The sequence below is a fragment of the Sparus aurata genome, chromosome 9 (genome assembly GCF_900880675.1).
Source record: "Sparus aurata chromosome 9, fSpaAur1.1, whole genome shotgun sequence".
NCBI lineage: Eukaryota > Metazoa > Chordata > Actinopteri > Spariformes > Sparidae > Sparus > Sparus aurata.
Genome location: NC_044195.1, coordinates 1199128 through 1217753, shown reverse-complemented (window position 1 = coordinate 1217753; position 18626 = coordinate 1199128). Strand labels below are relative to the sequence as shown.

The 18626-nt window shown below is 40.1% G+C and overlaps 1 protein-coding gene across 1 annotated transcript in view; it reads left to right on the top strand.

Moving 5' to 3' along the window:
- The window catches only part of ubxn4 (UBX domain protein 4), a 137342-nt gene extending 123977 nt beyond the window's left edge, over positions 1-13365 (top strand). The window contains exons 12-14 of the mRNA XM_030428494.1: positions 2420-2551; positions 3495-3703; positions 12539-13365. Coding sequence (XP_030284354.1) covers positions 2420-2551; positions 3495-3703; positions 12539-12677 — 480 coding nt within the window. The 3' untranslated portion in view covers positions 12678-13365. The remainder of the gene's footprint in view (positions 1-2419; positions 2552-3494; positions 3704-12538) is intronic.
- Positions 13366-18626: the final 5261 nt, after the last annotated feature.

Below are 18626 nucleotides of genomic sequence, written 5' to 3'. Positions count from 1 at the left end.
GCACAAACTGTTTGCTGGTCGGAAGGCATTGCTCCGAGGCAGTGGAGTATTTGATTATCAAATGCCGGCCACACTACCTGCTACGCGAATTCACAGCCATTGTCATAGCTGCAGTATTCCTCCAGATGCTAATGCCAATGCTGCCCTGAACGAGCTACATGAAGCTATTAGCTTTATGTAGCTCTGTATGTGGCTGCAGGCGACTTCAACCATGTGAACTTGCAAGCCACTCTCCCCACGTTTCATCAGCATGTCACTATTGCAACCAGAGGTGACAATACACTCGACAAAGTGCATACAAACAGAAGAGGGATGTACAGAGCTGACCCCCACCCCCACCTTGGTACCTCCGACCACATCTCCATCATGTTGGTCCCAGCATACGGCCCTGTGACTAAGAGAATGACAGCCACACAGAAGACCATTACAGTGTGGCCTGCTGGTGCTGATGTGGAGGGGCATTAGGAGCATCACGGACTACAACAGGAAGAGTGCAGAATGCCCTTCTGATCCATCACAACCTGATGTTCTGAACATCTTTAATGCTTGTTTCGAGGCATCAAACACCAACACCATCGCCAGGTTCGAAATCTCATCTGATGACTCCCTTCTCAGTATAACATCACCTGAGGTAAGGAAGACGCTGCAGAAATAAACCCCCGAATAAGCTGCAGGCCCTGATGGAGTTCCAGGCAGGGCCCTCAAGGACTGTCCACACCAGCTCTCATCAGTCATGGCAGACATTTTTAACATTTCACTGTCACAGGCCACCGTTCCAACATGCCTCAAGACATCTACCATTGTCCCTGTGCCAAAGGCCTCCACAGTGTCTTGTCTCAATATCGTCCAATCGCTCTCACCGGTATTGTGGCAAAATGTTTTGAGAGGCTGGTCATGGCGAGCATTAAAAAGTCCATCAATATAACCATTGACACCCACCAGTATGCCTACAGGCCAAACCGCTCCGCAGCTGATGCCATCGCTGCTGTAATACACTCATCCAACACACACCTGGAGAAGAACTCCTATGAGAGGCTGCTGTTCTTGGATTTCACCTCTGCCTTCAACACCATCATACCAAAGACATTGGTGAATAAACTGTCAACGCTCGGACTATTCCCATCACTCTGCAACTGGGTTCTGGACTTCCTGACAAATAGACCCTAGTTTGTAAGGATTAACAACACCATATCCTCGACCATCATCCTCAGCACTGGCTCCCCCCCAGGGCTGCGTCCTCAGCCCACTGCTCTACACCCTGCTCACTCATGACTGCAAAGCACACTGTGACAGTTACCTCATAGTAAAGTTTGCAGACAATACAGCTGTGGTGGGGCTTATCACCAACGGAGATGAGTCAGCATACAGGCAGGAGGTGGATAGACTGGGACTGTGGTGCAGGGAGAACAACTTTACTCGCAACAACAGCAAAACAAAAGAGATGATAGTGGACTTCCGGAAGAACAGCACTGCCACTCCTCCTCCTCTTCACATCAACGGCACAGTTGTGAAGGTTGTCTCTAGCATTAAGTACCTTGGTGTACACCTCACCAACACCCTCACCTGGCATGAAAACACGATGAGCCTTGCTGATGAATTTTGCTGGTCACAACCATGTGGCTCTGGAAGCACTTTTGGCTCTGTTTGCTTAGCTGCTTCCAGTACTTTTAGTACTTTTTTTTTTTGGCCTTTTATAGCTTTATTGATAGAACAGCTGAAGATATGACAGGAAACAGGGAGAGAGAGAGGGGGAGTGACACGCAGCAAAGGGACCCAGGCCAGGAGTCGAACCCGGGTCCGCTGCAGAGCCTCGGCACATGGGGCGCGCGCTCTACCAACTGAGCTAAACGGTGCCCCAACTGCTTCCAGTACATTTTTGACAGCAAACACAAAGAAATTTGACACATGATAATGTAAGGTGAGCCTGAGCCAATATCTCCATAAAATCCAGGTCATGGTATGTCTTTGCACTTTGCAGTTGGACTATTTGTGTTGCTGTTCCCTCGTTCTTTCGTTCGGGAGAACATTTCTAGTTTGTTTTCTTGTGTGTTGAATATATGGTAAGATTTTTGTACGTTCCCCCGTCCCCCCACAGTATTATTGTTGCTATTTACGTTGAATCATGTAATTCAAGGAAGGAAAACAACTTCCTTTTATTATCATTCAATGTTAGGATATTGAAGGATGTATTAAAGTCCCATCTGTTCGATGGTTTGAAAGAATGGTTTATGTTCCAGGTCATAAATCAAGTTGATCAATTACAAAGATAGCTGGATAACCCACTTAGCCCACTTTGTGATGCTGGCCCATGGTATTGTAAAGTCTCAGGAGTTTCTGGACACTCAAATCTTTGAAGAATGTGTACTTCGTAGCACTGCAAAAAATTACTGTGAAATGTTTTGTGCTGGCTCTTTCACAGGAAGTGGGGAACCGCTATGGTAACTTTTCCCTAGCCACCATGTTTCCTCGGCGGGAATTCACCAGTGAAGACATGCAAAAGACACTGCTGGAGCTAGAACTAGCTCCAAGTGCTTCAATCGTGCTTCTACCGGTAAGTAATTAGGAATCTACCTTCCACGTGTTTTTCAATCAACTTCACACCTTAACTTAGTCATCCCTGAATAATGCAAATTAACCAATACGTTGTGCTTTCCAGAAGAGCTACCTGATTTTCTTCGACGTCACCATGATATTAAACAGTGGAAACTGAATTTCATTCACACTGGTTTTAAGGGAATGATTCAATTTCAATACAGTTTAGTTCAATTAATCTGGGTAAACTACCTAACGTTTAGATTAGCATCATGTCATCTGTGTTAACAACAGACCTGGAGTCAAGAAAATTGTTATTTTAGTGCAGAATAGCAGTGTTTCCCATATATATGCTCTCCCTGGGACAGACTAACAAAATCTAACATTTTCAAAATATTTTTTTTCACTCAAAGCAAAATTGAAATTTTATGATACACATACACCAGTAGCAGTAAATTCAGTTCATAGCAAAAAAGTATTCAGAGTACAGCTATAAGATTGTTCCCATGAATTTAAAGGTCCTGTTAATTTTATTAAATAAAGAAAGACAATCACCTAACTTGCCAACCAGAGATAGATGGGTTCATCAAATGGTGCTGAAAGTAAGAATAAGCACCTTATCATTGAGATGGGAAATATAAAGCTGTTGAGGTGGCTACCTGCGATAAGTACCTTGGTGTTGTTTTGTTGACGATAGGCTGGACTGGAAAGAGAACACTGCTGCCATATTTAAATGTGTCCAGTCCAGGCTGTTTTTCCTCAGGAAGCCCAGGATTTTTGATGTCAGTGGATCAATCCTGTTTAACAGGGTATTTTAGCACATTTACTGTTTAAAGATATTGTTTGTTTTTTAATTCCTACTTGTGAACTCATAGGGTGTATTTATTAGGCTAGAAAATGTGTGTGTCATTGTCATAAACATGCCTCTTATGTTAACATCGTTTGGATCCTCTCCCTTGAAGCAATCCGGCAGGCCAGGTCATGCTGTTGTCCAGTCCTCTGAGGGTGGGATCTGGGCAGTCCTGGGCACATTGCTCTACCCTCTGCTGGCTGTATGGAGATTCCTCAGCTCCTTCCTATTTGCAAACCCACGACCTCGTGGTGCAGCATCAAGAGGTTCCTCCATTCAATCCAACTCTTACATCAACTCAGACTCCGACAAAGCAAAGAGGTAAGTTTAATCGCCATTCAAATCCAGATATAAATACTTGTTAACTTTGCAAATATGAGTGTAAGGATTCAGCTACGTGTCAAAGGCACATTTGCAACATTGATCCAAAGAGATCCAAACCAAATTCTCTTCCAAAGTTTTTAGTAAAATGCTGTCGCAGGTGGCAGCCTTCATATTGCACTCTCTAGCATCTTTTTTTGTTTTTGTTTGGTTTTCCATCTCCAGTTCTCCCCCCTCTGATTACATTCACCATGGAGGAACCTTTAAACACCAGACAGTCCTTTGGTCAAACTTAGCGACTGAATGGAAAGATTTACCAAGCTTCAAGTTGGAAGAGCAGCAGCTCACTGTCAAATTTGCAGGAGATGCTGGAGTTGTTCATCTTAGACAGCATAGAAATTCTAATGTGGATCATGAACATCCAGACTCACTACTCATTGGTGTAGGGTACTTTAGTATTTTAGTCATGGCTGAGGTTTGCTCTTTTAGAGTCCCACCAGGGGCAAAACACAAATTATTCCATAATGACTGTTGCATCCTGATCTCTCCCACTCTGCTGCTTTGGAAATCAGTGTTCACTCTCTGCATCATGTTTTCTTGACTTACAATGCACAAACAAGAATCTGCTGAACTCATGGTCAAGATTGACTACGCTAGGCTAGGCTAAGCTAGAATTGCAGGTCTTCTGTGACTGCACCGTTTGGTGGTGTTTTTGGGGCTACTGCTACACACCTGGACAAACCCCCAGTTTTTGTAAGGACGTGTGTACTTATTAAAACCTTCTGCATGTACAATAAAAATGTGGTTTACAGAAAGCAACTCAGGCTGCCTCTTAAGGCCAAGGCCTACAGAAGTGTGGACAGAATCATGTACAAACAGGCCAGAAACTAATGGATAAAGAAAATAAGACGGAATCAGATCTGGTATTAAATCAGTGCTGAGTGATCCGATAACAAGTGGACAGCTCTAAGCCTGTCGGTTCACACATGCCATTAACATGCTCAGGTGACCACCTGTGATGAGATCTGACTTTCCCGCCACATATGCAAATAAACACAGACATCCCTGGGACACAATGATTTTTTGTTTGTTTGTTTTTTTGTTTTACCACAGAATGAAAATAGATTCATAAGTAATAAATAACAATATCTTAAGAAACTGGACTTGTTTCAGTGTCTTGAAAATGTCTCTCATCCAAGAGGCTTCTTCAGTTCTAAATACCTGGAGGACACATCTTTAACCTTGTGTGGCTGTGTCCTTACAGAATCATCAGGGCCAGTTGATAGTCATTGACCCAACCAGCATTCACGTGGGTTGTTAGACTTGACTTTAAGCATACCAGCATGAATCATAAATATGAATTAATTTTAAAAACTAGTAGGATGTTTCATTTGTCAAATCTAAATCAAATATAACTGAATTTGGGCGGCTGTGGCTCAGTGGGTAGAGCGGGTCGTCTAATGATCGGAAGGTCACCAGTTTGAATCCTAGCTCCCCCTAGTTGCATGTCGAAGTGTCCTTGAGCAAGATACTGAACCCCAAATTGCTCTTGATGAGCAGTTGGTGCCTTGCCGTCATCAGTGTATAAATGTGTGTGTGAATGGGTGAATGTGGCATGAATTGTACAGCGCTTTGAGCTGTCATTAGACTGGAAAAGCGCTATAAAAATGCAGACCATTTACCATATAAAAATGCAGACCATGAATTCACAGAGAATTAGTGATGGGAACGGCAGTTCTTTTTAGTGTACTGCATCTCTAGAATCCATTCATTAAAATGATTTGTTCAAAAGATTTGTTCACTGAATCGTTCAGTGTTCTCCAACTCCCTGAACTGATAAACAGCCAAACGATCCGTCATTCAGTTCATGATTCAGCCCTGAGGGACCACCGTCCCTCAGGGCTGAATCATGAACTGAATGACGGATCGTTTGGCTGTTTATCAGTCGTCTGCGTTCACAGACTATAGTACACAATCATTTGCTGGAGACGCAGCGCTGCTTTGAGTGGTATACATGCACTAAAATTATTACACGGTGAAAGTGTCCTCTGTGCACAGTAAAATCCCAAAACATGATGCTACACGGATGTTAGCAACACAGCGCTAATTTTAGCAGTATGGTTACTGACTGTGAATCAACTCCTCTGCCCTGAGTGAGTGAGTGACACAGCGCCACTTTCAGCACAGTACGTGAACGCGAATCACGTCCTCAGTGACGCGAATCATGATTATTATATGCAAATATTATACATGATAGAAAGCAGACAAAACACGAAAACAAATATCGAACAGAAAAAAACTTTATTCCAGCTCCATTGCAATTACTCCATGCAACATTGATGTCCTCTCTTATAGTGGATAAAAATAAATGATCATCAAAACTAAACCAACTAAAAAAAGTGTAAATAATCTTTCGCGTTAACATTTCCACTTCATTATGTAATAACGCCGCATTTCGTAATAATCTACCAAAGCTTGCTCACTATCTATGTCTCTGGACCAAAGCTCACACGCTCTCTCTCTCTCTCGAAAGACATCAATGTATGTATTAATCACATATAATATTTGCATATCATAATCCAGATTGCATGTGTGTATGTCTTTTCAGTGAACCGATATGTTCTTGCCAGTAACACTCATTTAGTGCAGTTTTTGTCTCTATGAGCACATGAACCCATTATCTGTGAATTCAGTTATATTTGATTTAGATTTGACAAATCAAACATCCTACTAGTTTTAAAATTAATTCATATTTATGATTCATGCTGGTATGCTTAAAGTCAATGTCCTTCTGATGGTATAATGTTTTTTGTAATTAAGACACCCAATTTGGTGTTTTATTACATCATGCACCAACTTATTACATTTTCTTGGTAAAAAAAAGTGCAACACATGCATGCAGCAAAGTTTATTACATATTGCATTCAAGAATTGTATTTCAAAATGTGGCAGATTATTACGAAATGCGGCGTTATTACATAATGAAGTGAAAATGTATTACATTATTACATAATGCGGCGTTATTACATAATGCGGCTTTATTACATAATGCAGCGCTACAAGGTGCCAAACACATTTCCTCAATACTGTACTGTACACTACATTAAAGTGCATCAAAAATATTTTGACTTCACCATGTCTTCATACAGTAGTATATTTTGCGTGTTTATGGGTTTCATTTGGGTTTCATTGAATAAAAACATGGTCAGCTCTCAGGCAATGCCAGTAAATGTTTGCATCCCAAAACTGTTCTGAAAATTCAAGTTGTAAATATTAGGATGACCAACAAAATGAAAAATTATACTTGTGACCTTATGTCAAGTTAGCATACTAACCAGCTAGCAGTGAAAACAACAACCCTCCCCCTGTCCTCTGAGCTCCCAGCCTAGGCAGATTCATCTAAGAGGGCTAACTAGCTAACAGCAGCTACTGTTGGCAGCAGTTAACAGTCACTCTGGTATTATATGCCGGTAATATGAATCAGACATGTGGCTAAATCTCACGCATTACATCTTTAATTATGGTTTATTAGGTCTGCTTCTTTGCAAAACAACAGTTCACCTGACTCATACAAGTCGTTCGGGAACAGCTTGGCTCTGTACTCAGTGGTTAATGTCGAGTTTCTCAGTTTGTTCGCCGGTGAAGACAGAGCCGTGAGCAGCCCCTTCGCCATGCTTACATTGTTTTGACGGGGGAGCTTAGTCTGTGGCGGGGGCTTGTTGTGCCACCCAGATTTGCTTTCCTCCAAGCAGTTTTCCCTGGAAATAAATTCCTCTTCCACAAGAAAATAACAGTTCAGTGAAATTACGTCAAATTCCATGACATTCCGTGTTAAAAAATTGATTCCGTTTTAATCAGCCAATTCCGCGGCTCCGTCTGCGATTCTGTGATCGTGGAAATCATAGGGCCCTAGTAAATTGCAGAATAAACAAAAAGGCCAAAATAGTTACGGATTTGTTGTGTACAGAGTTTCACAAAGGTGCTTATTGAGAATTTCTAATGGTGATTTAGTGATTTAATTTGTAACCAAAAAGACTATCTCAGAGCACTCCCATAGCATGTTTGTACCCCAACACATGCAACCTTGTGAACAGAATTGACATAGAAGAGATAGAACTAAATTATGCCAGTGTGTAATTATAGGAATTAAATAAGTTCTATGCACAAATCTTGGTTGGTGAGCAGGATTTTTAAGGCTAGGTTTCCCAAGGTATTTATTGAGAAATCAAACCAAAGTCATGTTGCCAGATTGTTTGTATTGCAAAAAGGTTTATATGAACTTTTCATATCTGGGAATAAACTAGCATTGTACAGTTGCTTTGTAAGTTCATATTTAGAAAGTTCCGAATTCCACAGAACTCCACAGAAATTCCACAGATATAGAAAAAAAAAAAAAAAACAGAAAACAGGTCAGTTATGCTGATGCTGTAATTCTTGGAATGTGTGGAGACCATAGGTTTTAAACAGCTGTCCAAGTGAGAGAATTCCATTTTTGATGATATTGGGTAGGCCACTGTCTTACTATCGGGCAACAAATCATAGTTACAAAATATTATATTATTATAATCATGTAATTTTTGAAATTAGTAAAGTTAGTCATTAGTTTCCAGGACATTTAAAGAAATAAGACCAAAATGCATTTTAGCTTCTACACAGTGAAAAAGATGTAGAATTTGTGAGATCCAACGCAGAGTTTTTAATGTGCAAAACAAAAGACCAATAATAAACTTTGAAATTAGGGACGCCCAACATCAAGCTGATTTCTCTGTCTGGAAAGTTGTGAGTTCAGTCCTTGGCCTTGGCCTAATTATTCCGAAGGAAACTAGTGGACTGTGGAAGCATAGAAGCTTGAAAGGTCATTTGTGGTGATACTGTACTGTACTGTACTCATTTTTATTAGTGAGATTCTGGCATCAAGAATATAGGTCTTCTTCCCTAAACTGTTTTGATCTTATTAAAACCTTATTTATTTATTTATTTATTTTTATTGAAAATAGTTTCTAGAGTTGGAGAAATATCAACCACTACGTAGTCAAATTAAATGACAATTAGCACTTTAGAATTATATACACAGCCACCAAGAATACTTAAAGGTAGGAGTGCAGCTTTTTGCCAATTTATTTTCTTTCTTGAGATACTACTAAAAAATTAAAAAATTAAAAATATATTAATATCTGTCTTTACTAAAACTAATCTCGTACTTTCTTGTAAAAGCAAGTAAAAGCTGCATTTAACTCAGTTGAAGTAGTTACTATATCACCTTCTGGAGATTGCATTGCTAAAAAGCATGAAGATGACGGGCTAACTGATATGAGGACCTGCTACTAAAATAATGATGTTCTCTATATTTTTGAATGAAGAAATCAGCTTTTGCTCTCGTTAAGGTGTTCAGCCCTTTTTGTCAACTTGTTAAACTGGAGCTTTGTTATGCTTTCTCCAAAGATTGCCAGCTGTCTTTCCAGTTCAAGCATCATCTGCTGACAAGAGTGGTTTAAAATAGAAGCAAATGATCAACATCAACTTTTTGAAACAAAAATGAATATTTCATATTCAAATAATGTTGAATCTCCAGAGAGGTGTTTTTTGTTTGGTCACTGGTAATAAAAGAGGTTTGTTATAATTGCATGGTGGTGGGACAGTGAAGTTAAAACAACATCAGACAAAAATATAGTCTATTCTCAGAATGATTTCATGTAAGGAAAAAAGGTATATTTTTTGGCTACTGGGCGACAAGATCCCCATATATATATATATCCCCATAAGGATGTGGAGGTGGTGGAGGAATACAAGTACCTTGGTGTTACCATCAACCACAGACTGGACTGGAGATCTAACACTGAAGCTGTGTACAAGAAGGGGATGAGCAGACTTTACTTCCTGAGGAAGCTGAGATCCTTCAACGTGTGCAGCAAGATGTTGGAGATCTTTTATCAGTCTGTGGTGGCCAGTGTACTTTTCTTTGCTGTGGTTTGTTGGGGAAGCAGCATTGGAGCCAGCGACACCAACAGACTCAACAAACTGATCAGGAAGGCTGGCTCTGTGATTGGCTGCAAACAGGACACTCTGGAGGCTGTGGTGGAGAGGAGGACACTGAAAAAACTGTTATCCATCATGGATAATCCCCTGCACCCTCTCCAACTCACACTGGTCAGACAGCGGAGCACCTTCTCCAAAAGGCTGCTTCAGCTTCACTGTCGTAGCAACAGATACAGGAAATCTTTCCTGCCACAATCCATCGCTTTATACAATAACTCTCTCACCTCTGCCTGAGAGAGAACTCTGGTCTCTCTACTGTTTTGTTGTATATATTATTATTGTTATAGTATATTTTGCATATTTTGTTTTGTTGTATATATTATTATTGTTTGTTGTTTATAGCACACTGTGCACTGTATATATACACTATGTATATATTGCCTTCTATTTATGTTATGTACAAAGTGTTTTATTTGCGGACTACTGCTGTAACAAAATAATTTCCCAGTCTGGGATCATTAAAGTAATTCCATCCATCCATCCATCCATCCATCCATCCATCCACCGACCCACCGTAGAGAGTGAGGCCTTACAGAGTGAGGCCTAAATTACACAGCTGCAAAGTTTTGGCTTAGAAAACTGAGAGCAGTTTAATTTGATTCATTTAATGTCAGATTTATTATTGTGTTCATGTCTGCAACAATAATAAATAATAATCTGATACATTCATTAAAATATAAGATGTTGAAAATATTTTTGATCATCATCTGCTGGCACATAAGCTCTGACAAAAAACAATTCTTATATTGGATAATGATAAAGACAACACTACCTTCAGTATCATTGCCAGAATCAATAATGTTTATATCTAGTGAATGCCAGATTACAATTGCAACACCCCTCATTTTGTCATCCGTTGAAGGTAAAGCCACAACCATGCTTATTCATAATTGCTAATTAGTGTTACCGAAGCTATTAACAGACTCCTTAGTAATGTGCGATTCCTAAATCAGACCAACATCAATATTTGCACTGTCTAAATACTCCATACAACCACAATAAGTAACAGATGAGGTCATGTTTTAAAGTTTTTTACCTTAAATTTAGTCTAGTTCACTGACTTTACTGACTGGAAGTAGCGGCAGCGACCTAATGAACCACATCATTAGCTTTAGTTAACTTGTGGAAATACATTGTTAATTGAGTTTAGCACCGCTTTCATTCATCACAGAGCGAAATAATGGTACATTTCAGCATTTTTTGTTGTATTTATGGCAAAGTTGGTTTATTCAGTCGAAAGGAGTTAATAGAACAAGAACAAGCTGTTGTAGAGGACACACCTCACACCTCTTGCCCACCTCAAACTTTAAAAAGAAAGGTAATCAACTCCCTTTTCCTTGTTAACGTTATCAGGTTCTCTATTAGCACTCTATTGCTCTCTGTTTTTGCTTCTGATAACACCCTATCTGAATGTCTCTGCTGACTAGCTGGCCCCAATAATCTTGAGATGTGAAAAACCTACACTCCTCCAAACCGACTGCTCCAGATCAAAGCAGAACCCGATGACTCAAGTGTTTATTAATCCAGAATCTCAAGTTACAGCCCATGACTCAACCCAGCTCATAGCAGCGGTTTTTCACTAAATGTCCCTCTGCTTCAGTCAATTAATACAGTTATCAGTGCAATTGTAATTTTTTGAATTGGGGAAACTGAAATGCAGCAAAACATCAGTTATTTGTCGACTGAGCAATGGTGTGCATTTGGTGCAGGAAGAAACGGTAAAAACGGGCTATTCTAAGGAAAGTGTTCACAAGCAAAAAAACAGGTGACACCCCCTTTCCTATTGATGGAAAAATGCACCACATCAACTAATCCAAAAAATATATGGCAATGCACGGCATTTGGTTGCTGAGGAAGAGTGGAAAGTTGTGGGACTGACGGCAACGAAAGAGAGATAGCGTTAGTGTGGCGAGTTTTAAGAGTTGAGAGATTTGTGAACTTTAGCAGGTGTGGATTGTATAGTTAGTGTGTAGTGTAGTGTGTTTAGTGTGCAGTGTAGTCGTGTTTTTGTTTAATAAGTCAAAACAATGAGGAGACTGCTGAATGTGGAGCAGGCAGTGCAGCTCTTTATTGAGCTGGAAGGAGCTAAGGGAGACCTGAGCCTGAGGCATTGCTTGCATTTAAATGTAAATAGTTACATATAACTTTGTAAATTTCAATTTCACAAACATGTTTGTGGTCTTTGCAGTAAAAAAAAAATCAACCTTTTTCCTACTTGGATTTGATGTTTTTTTATCTGATTTTAGGTCCAATGTATTAATACAGTATGTCATAATGAAAAAATAACTGTACAGTCACACATGTGAGGTTGTGCTGAGAAAAATGACACCATACAAGGCAAGGTAAACAGTTTTTAAGGTGAAATATAAAGATCAAAGCAAAAATAGTCCTTAACGGCCAATTATACCCTGGACCCCAGAGGGTTAAAGATGATTTTAATTTACTTGTTTTAATGATCCATCACAAAAACAGACCAGCAGTAATATAAAAAAATGTGCCTATCTTATTGGTCAACACTCTTGGTAGCCAAACCCCACTTTATGCCTTATTATTTGAACAACACTGCCTCACTGAGTCATTGAGTTTATAGAGTCATTAAGGGGACTTGTGCTATTGTTACTGTTATTTAGTCATGCTGCTGGTTTATGAGATTAGGGCTCAGTCACACATGTACTTACAACAATCAGTGTTTAAAATTGAAAAAAAGTGCTTTCATTGGTAGATATAATACATATGGTATAATAAATAACATCTTTGTTTGAATGGCGTATTCTGCCATCTTCCTCTGTGTCCACTTAGAGAAACCCTCTCCAAGCACAACCTGGAAAAGCGGCCAAAGGACTTCAAGAAAGACGGTAAAATCTGCAGGCTCCGGACACAAGACGACAGCGAGGATGACAATAACACCTGGAACGGGAACTCCACCCAACAGATGTAGTACACTAACAGCAGATCTCCCTTCCTATTGCTTACCTGGTGTGATGAGTTCAGTCTGACTAGTTCAAAGTTTCTGCTCAACTTAAGGCTGATTAGTTGTTCCCTCGTTCCTTGTGTTCCAGGCCTTTGCCCCCTGCACCTTGCCTATATGGGTAGATAAATAATAATCAACTGAACCCTTGCAGGTTTAAGATGAACATTTTGTTTCATTATCACATTATTAAGGTGGCTTCGGCAGCGCCTGGCACCAAATTCTGTGAAAAATTATCAAATGAAGATGTTACAACCTGTGCCTGGCTTGACTTTATGTTGTGAATTCACTGCTTTTTGGAAATGTCTAAATTTGATTTGGCAGATTGCCACTGATGCATCATGGTTTCCTTAAGATGTATAAAATATTTAATTCAGCAGTTTAGGCTGATTGCCAGTGACACATTCTCACACACCCTGACACATCCTGATTGAACTGTAAAATTGACTTTTTTGTTTAATTTGTTTGTCTTACATTATAAAATATTTCATAAAACAGTTGAAGGTCCTGGCACAGGACTTAATGTCCGGCTGTTTGACTTCTACCAAGTTGGAGGCCCACACGCACGCCTTGGTAGTGTATGTGAACAGTGGGTGACAACTGTAATGCTCTTCTTCCAACAATAAAAATTAAAACAGCCTGTTTTCAGAAAACCATCGATCCGTCTTGGTTGTTTGTTAACAAGGAATGAATCTTGCCTGACCTGCCTTATCCAAACCAAATATTCAATCAAAATCAAGATTTAATGGCTTTTTGAACATAGATAGAGCTTCAATTTGGTATCTTAAATATAATTGTTCTCTTATTTTGAACAATATTTTAAAAAGTACTGTAGTGGAAATTCTCCTTTATGAGTTAGAGAGAATTGCTAATTCTCATAAGAATTTTTGACTCAGCATGATGAATCAGATCTCTTTAATACATGCTGCATGGAGAGAAGGTCCAGAGTGTTCTCTGCAGTCAAGTTTTAAGATTCAAAGTGTGTAGAGAGCCATTGTTGAAACAAAGCCATGCAGTTTGCCACAAGCCATGTGGGGAGCACAACAGACATGTGGAGGAAGGTACTCTAGTCAGATGAGACCAAAATTGACGTTTTTTGCCTAAATGCAAAACGCTATGTGTGGCAGAAAACTAACCCTGCACATCACCCTGAACACACCATCCCCACCGTGAAACATGGTGGTGGCAGCATCATGCTGTGGGGATGCTTTTCTTCAGCAGGGACAGGGAAGCTGGTCTGAGTTGATGGGAAGATGGATGGAGCCAAATACAGGACAGTCTTGGAAGAAAACCTGTTAGAGTCTGCTAAAGACTGGGGTGGAGTTTAACCTTCCAGCAGAACAACTTGCCCAAACATACAGCCAGAGCTACAATGGTTTAGATCAAAGCATATACATGTGTTAGAATGGCCCAGGCAAAGTCCAGACCTAAATCCAATTGAGAATCCCTGGCAAGACTTGGAAATTGCTATTCACAGACACTCTCCATCACATCAGACTAAGCTTAAGCTATTTTGCAAGGAAAAATGGGCAAATATTTCAGTCTCTATGGGCTCTATCTTAAAGATCTGAAACGCAAGTATCAAACGCAAAATGCAAGTAGCTTTGTGGGCGGATCTCAGGCGCTGTTGCTATTATGCCGGCGGGATAAATGACTCTTGCGCCCGACGCAAATCTAAAATGGGTTGGTCTGAAGTAGCTACATTAGTCATACATGTGGTTTGGGCGTAACGTGCAATAAACCAATCAGAGCGTCATCTCACATTCCCTTTAAAAGCAGGCGCGTTCCATGTTCCATGGCGGATTGCTATTATAATGGCGAATTTGCCAGGCGCACGCCAGGAGCGGTTCACAGCCGAGGAGACCGACGTTCTCGTCAGGTCTGTAAAAGACCGAGAAGTGGCATTGTATGGGGATGGGAGAAATCCATCCAAATTATCTTTGGTTAAATGGGCGTGGGAGGAAATTGCCACAGTTGTTTCTAAGGCTGGCATCCCCATGACATCGCACCGGGCCACGGGAGCAGTGCGCACGGCCCGAGCAGTGCGCAACGGCCAGCTGATGAGGGAGCAGCGCAAACACCAAGGTGCAGAGGATCCAGACCCACTACACGCAGTGGCAGCATTGTCAGACCGGACCACACTGTCCGGGATGCGGCAAGGTATTAATGCCCGTCTTGACCGGGTGGCGATGTTGCTGCGGCCTCTCAGGCGCATCGCCTCAAGTCTCCAAACGCACCACCTGCTCCTGTTGTGCCCCTTCATCCTCCTCCCCCAACTCCATCTCCGTCCACCCGCTCCACTAGGAGCACATCGCACATTGCCACTCCCGGACCCTCACGGCTACAGCGGGCGCGTCGCATATCAGAGGGAAAAAGAATTAGTTGTCCTGTTTAAATCTTTTCAACTTTTTTTTGTATGGTTTGCAAAAACGGGAACTGCTTCCTTGTAGATGAGAGAAGCAAAGTGTATGCACGTTGAGCACACGCTACATTATGGCCAAACATGCGCCCTTAGAATAGCATCTGAATAAGCGCCACTGACTTTAGACTAGGTTTTTCCTGGTCTGTTGCGGAATTGTTTTCTGGAACAGCGAAATAGCACCAGTGAACGTTTGCGCCGGAACACGCCTCCTCTTTTCGCTGAACCCCCGGGAGCGCAAGTTCATTCCCTAATTTAAGGACGTGCGTCTGTGGAGGGAAAATTCCAATGTGCACCGAATGCAAAATAGAAATTGTACAAGCGCCAGTGTACAAAGTCAATTGTGCTTAGTGCAAGACAGAGCCCTTTATGTCAAAAGAGAGTAATGTGAGAAATGACATAGTTTTCCGTTCAGTATCAGTGTGCTGTAAAGAGCATCTCAGGATGTGAGAGTAGGAAAGGAGAATCCCCTTTTAGGGTGAGGGTCAGAAAGTCATATGAGGTGCAATTCTCTCTACATTAGGTATTATAAGAATGTATAGTGCTTTGCAAAAGTATTCACCCCCCTTTAACTTTTCCACATTTTGTCACGTTTTAACCACAAATGTAAATGTTTTTATTGGGATTTTATATGTGATAGACCAACACAAAGTGGTGCATAATTGTGAAGTGGAAGGAAATTGTTACATGGTTAAAAAAAATTGTTTTTACAAATAAAAAACAGAAAAGTGTGGTGTGCAAAATATTCATCCCCCTGAGTCAATACTTTGTAGAACCACCTTTCATTGAAATGACCTGCAAGTGTTTTGGGGTAAGTCTCCACCAGCAATGCACATATAGTCTGACTGTGTGCCATGAAGAGAAACACATTGGTATCTGTGATGAAGGTAGGAGATGAACCAGAGCAATGAGCGTTCAGAGAATCCTATGGCATGGAGCTTATCGAAGAGAAGATAGTGGTCAACCATGTCAAAAACCTTGGTAAGATCTATGAATATTGCACCTGCGAGCATATTGTTGTCTGAAGAGGATGTTATGTCATTAGTGAATTTAAGGAGAGCCGTTGTTGTAGAGAAATTTGATCTGAAACCAGATTGATATGGCAATAAAATGTCAAACTCAGTAATATAATGAGAAAGTTGATTAAAGACTCATTTTTCAAATAGTTTAACGACACAATTTATAATGGAAATGGGTCTATAGTTATTAAAGTCATGAGAGTCGCCACCTTTATGTAAAGGTGTAATTCTGGAACATTTCCAACTTGAGGGAACAACACAGGTATCAATTGACATATTAAATAGATCAGACAAGGGATACGACAGAATGTGAGAGGCAATTTTTACAAACTTGATTTCAAGGCCATCTGGACCAGCTCCACAAGTAGAGTTAAGTCCATCTATGACCCGTTTTACATCCAGTGGACTTATTTTCCTAAAGGAGAAGGAGTGACTGCAATTAACACTATTTGGTGCTACATTGTTGTAAGAAGGGCAAAAGGAATGAGAGCTACAGATCTTGGAGAAATGTTGGATAAAGGCATTAGCAACTGTTGAAGGATCATTCACAATTTCGTTATTAATTCTCAGATGAGTAGTGGAATCTTTTGAGGATTTAGTCATTATGCTATTAATTGTGTTCCAGAATTGTTTTGGGTTTTTAAAATCATTAATAAGTGAGTTTTTATAGTAGCTGGATTTTGCATTCCTAGTTTTAGTTGTACAGATGTTTCTTAGTTATTTATATGCATTCGAGTCACCTAAATCTTTTGTGGAACGATATTTCTGCCGGGCCTTATCCCTTTGTTTGAATAAACCTAATAAGTCAGCATTTATCCATGGTCGGTGTCTGCCCTTAACTTTCCTTATAGTCCAGGGGGCATGTTTGTTAATAACATAAGTAAATTCTGTGTAAAAGTAATCCCAAGCATCGTTAACAAAAGGTATTAGTTGTATCCCATTTTATAGCACTTACATCTTCAATAAATTGTTCAACATTGATATTTTTTATTTTTCTTACTTTGATACACTTTGGTGGAAGACAAGGAACTTTGATTTTCCAAACACAGAAAATAATTGAATGGTCACTTAAACTGTCAGGTAATACCCCTGATTTTATAATTCGGTCAGGATGAGTGACAAGTATCCAGTCTAAGAGGGTTGAGGATGTTCTATCAACTCTTGTTGGTTCAGTGATAATTTGCGTAAGGTATATGCTGCTAAATGAATTTTTATCTTTGAGGGATACACGTTCCAACCAATTTTTATTGAAATCACCGAGGACAATCATTTCTCCTGGTCGATCTAAGGAGTTGATGGTGGAAAGTATACAATCAGTAGATTCTGAATGAGCATTTGGGGGTCTGTAAATATTACCTATGGTTAAGTGTTTATTTTCTATGAAAAATTAATTTGACAAAAAGGCATTCAAAATGCAGAGGTGTAACTGTTGGCACAACAAGTTCTGAACATAAATGAGATGAAACATATGCAGCCACTCCTCCTCCTCTAGATCCTCTATCAGCTCTATACAAAACATAATCAACAAGTTTGATTTCATTATCTGAAATATTACTGTGAAGCCAAGTTTCAGACAAAGTGAGCACACTAGGTTTATTGTAAGCAATCCATGCTTTTAAGAGGTTGATTTTGGATGGTAGGCTCCTAATATTAAGATGAATAATGTGTAAACCTTTTTCTGTATTCATAAATAATAAATATTTATATACAGATTCGTATACACATGCGAATGTGTATACAAACACCAAGCAATTCAATTAAATACATCACAGATACTGATAGGGTGTGTAGTAAGGGTGTGGTGGTGGGGAGGTGGTGGTGACTTGGGAAAGGGGAGAGCCATGATCACACAAACAAACACATTCAGACACATATAACACAATCTAACAGATCTGCTAAACAGAGACATAATAAGCTTCGTCTAGTCTACCAATTAACAGAAACCGTGAGAATAATTTAGAGAATTTCAATAATCATAAAGAGAGCGAAATCAAGGTTTCTCACTTCACGTACTTTTATTACTAGGCCTTTTTTTTTCAAACAAACAAACAGAAGCAAACAGAAATAACCCGGTATATTAAGAACGGAGCTTTACAACAGTTCATTGCAACACTGCTTTACGTGCCAAAACACACGGCAGACAACAAACAAAAATCACCATGGTGACAAGCACCTGGTAGCAAGGCGATCATCTTAATAATGATTAGGATGCTTTATCAGTTTCCAAACAAAGAAGACATCATTACGATGTGAAGAGAAAGAAAAAAAACATCAGAAGAGGACCTTACCCAGAGGCTTATGGCGATGACATGTCATCACGGAGAAATGTCTCAACGTCGTCAGGGCAGAGAAACAGTCTGGATTTACTGTCGATAATGACTTTCAGTGTGGCAAGGTACAGGAGAGAGTATTTAATGTTCAGTTCACTTAGTTTGTTCTTTATGTTGTTGAACTCACGCCGTTTCTGGAGGACCCCAGCGC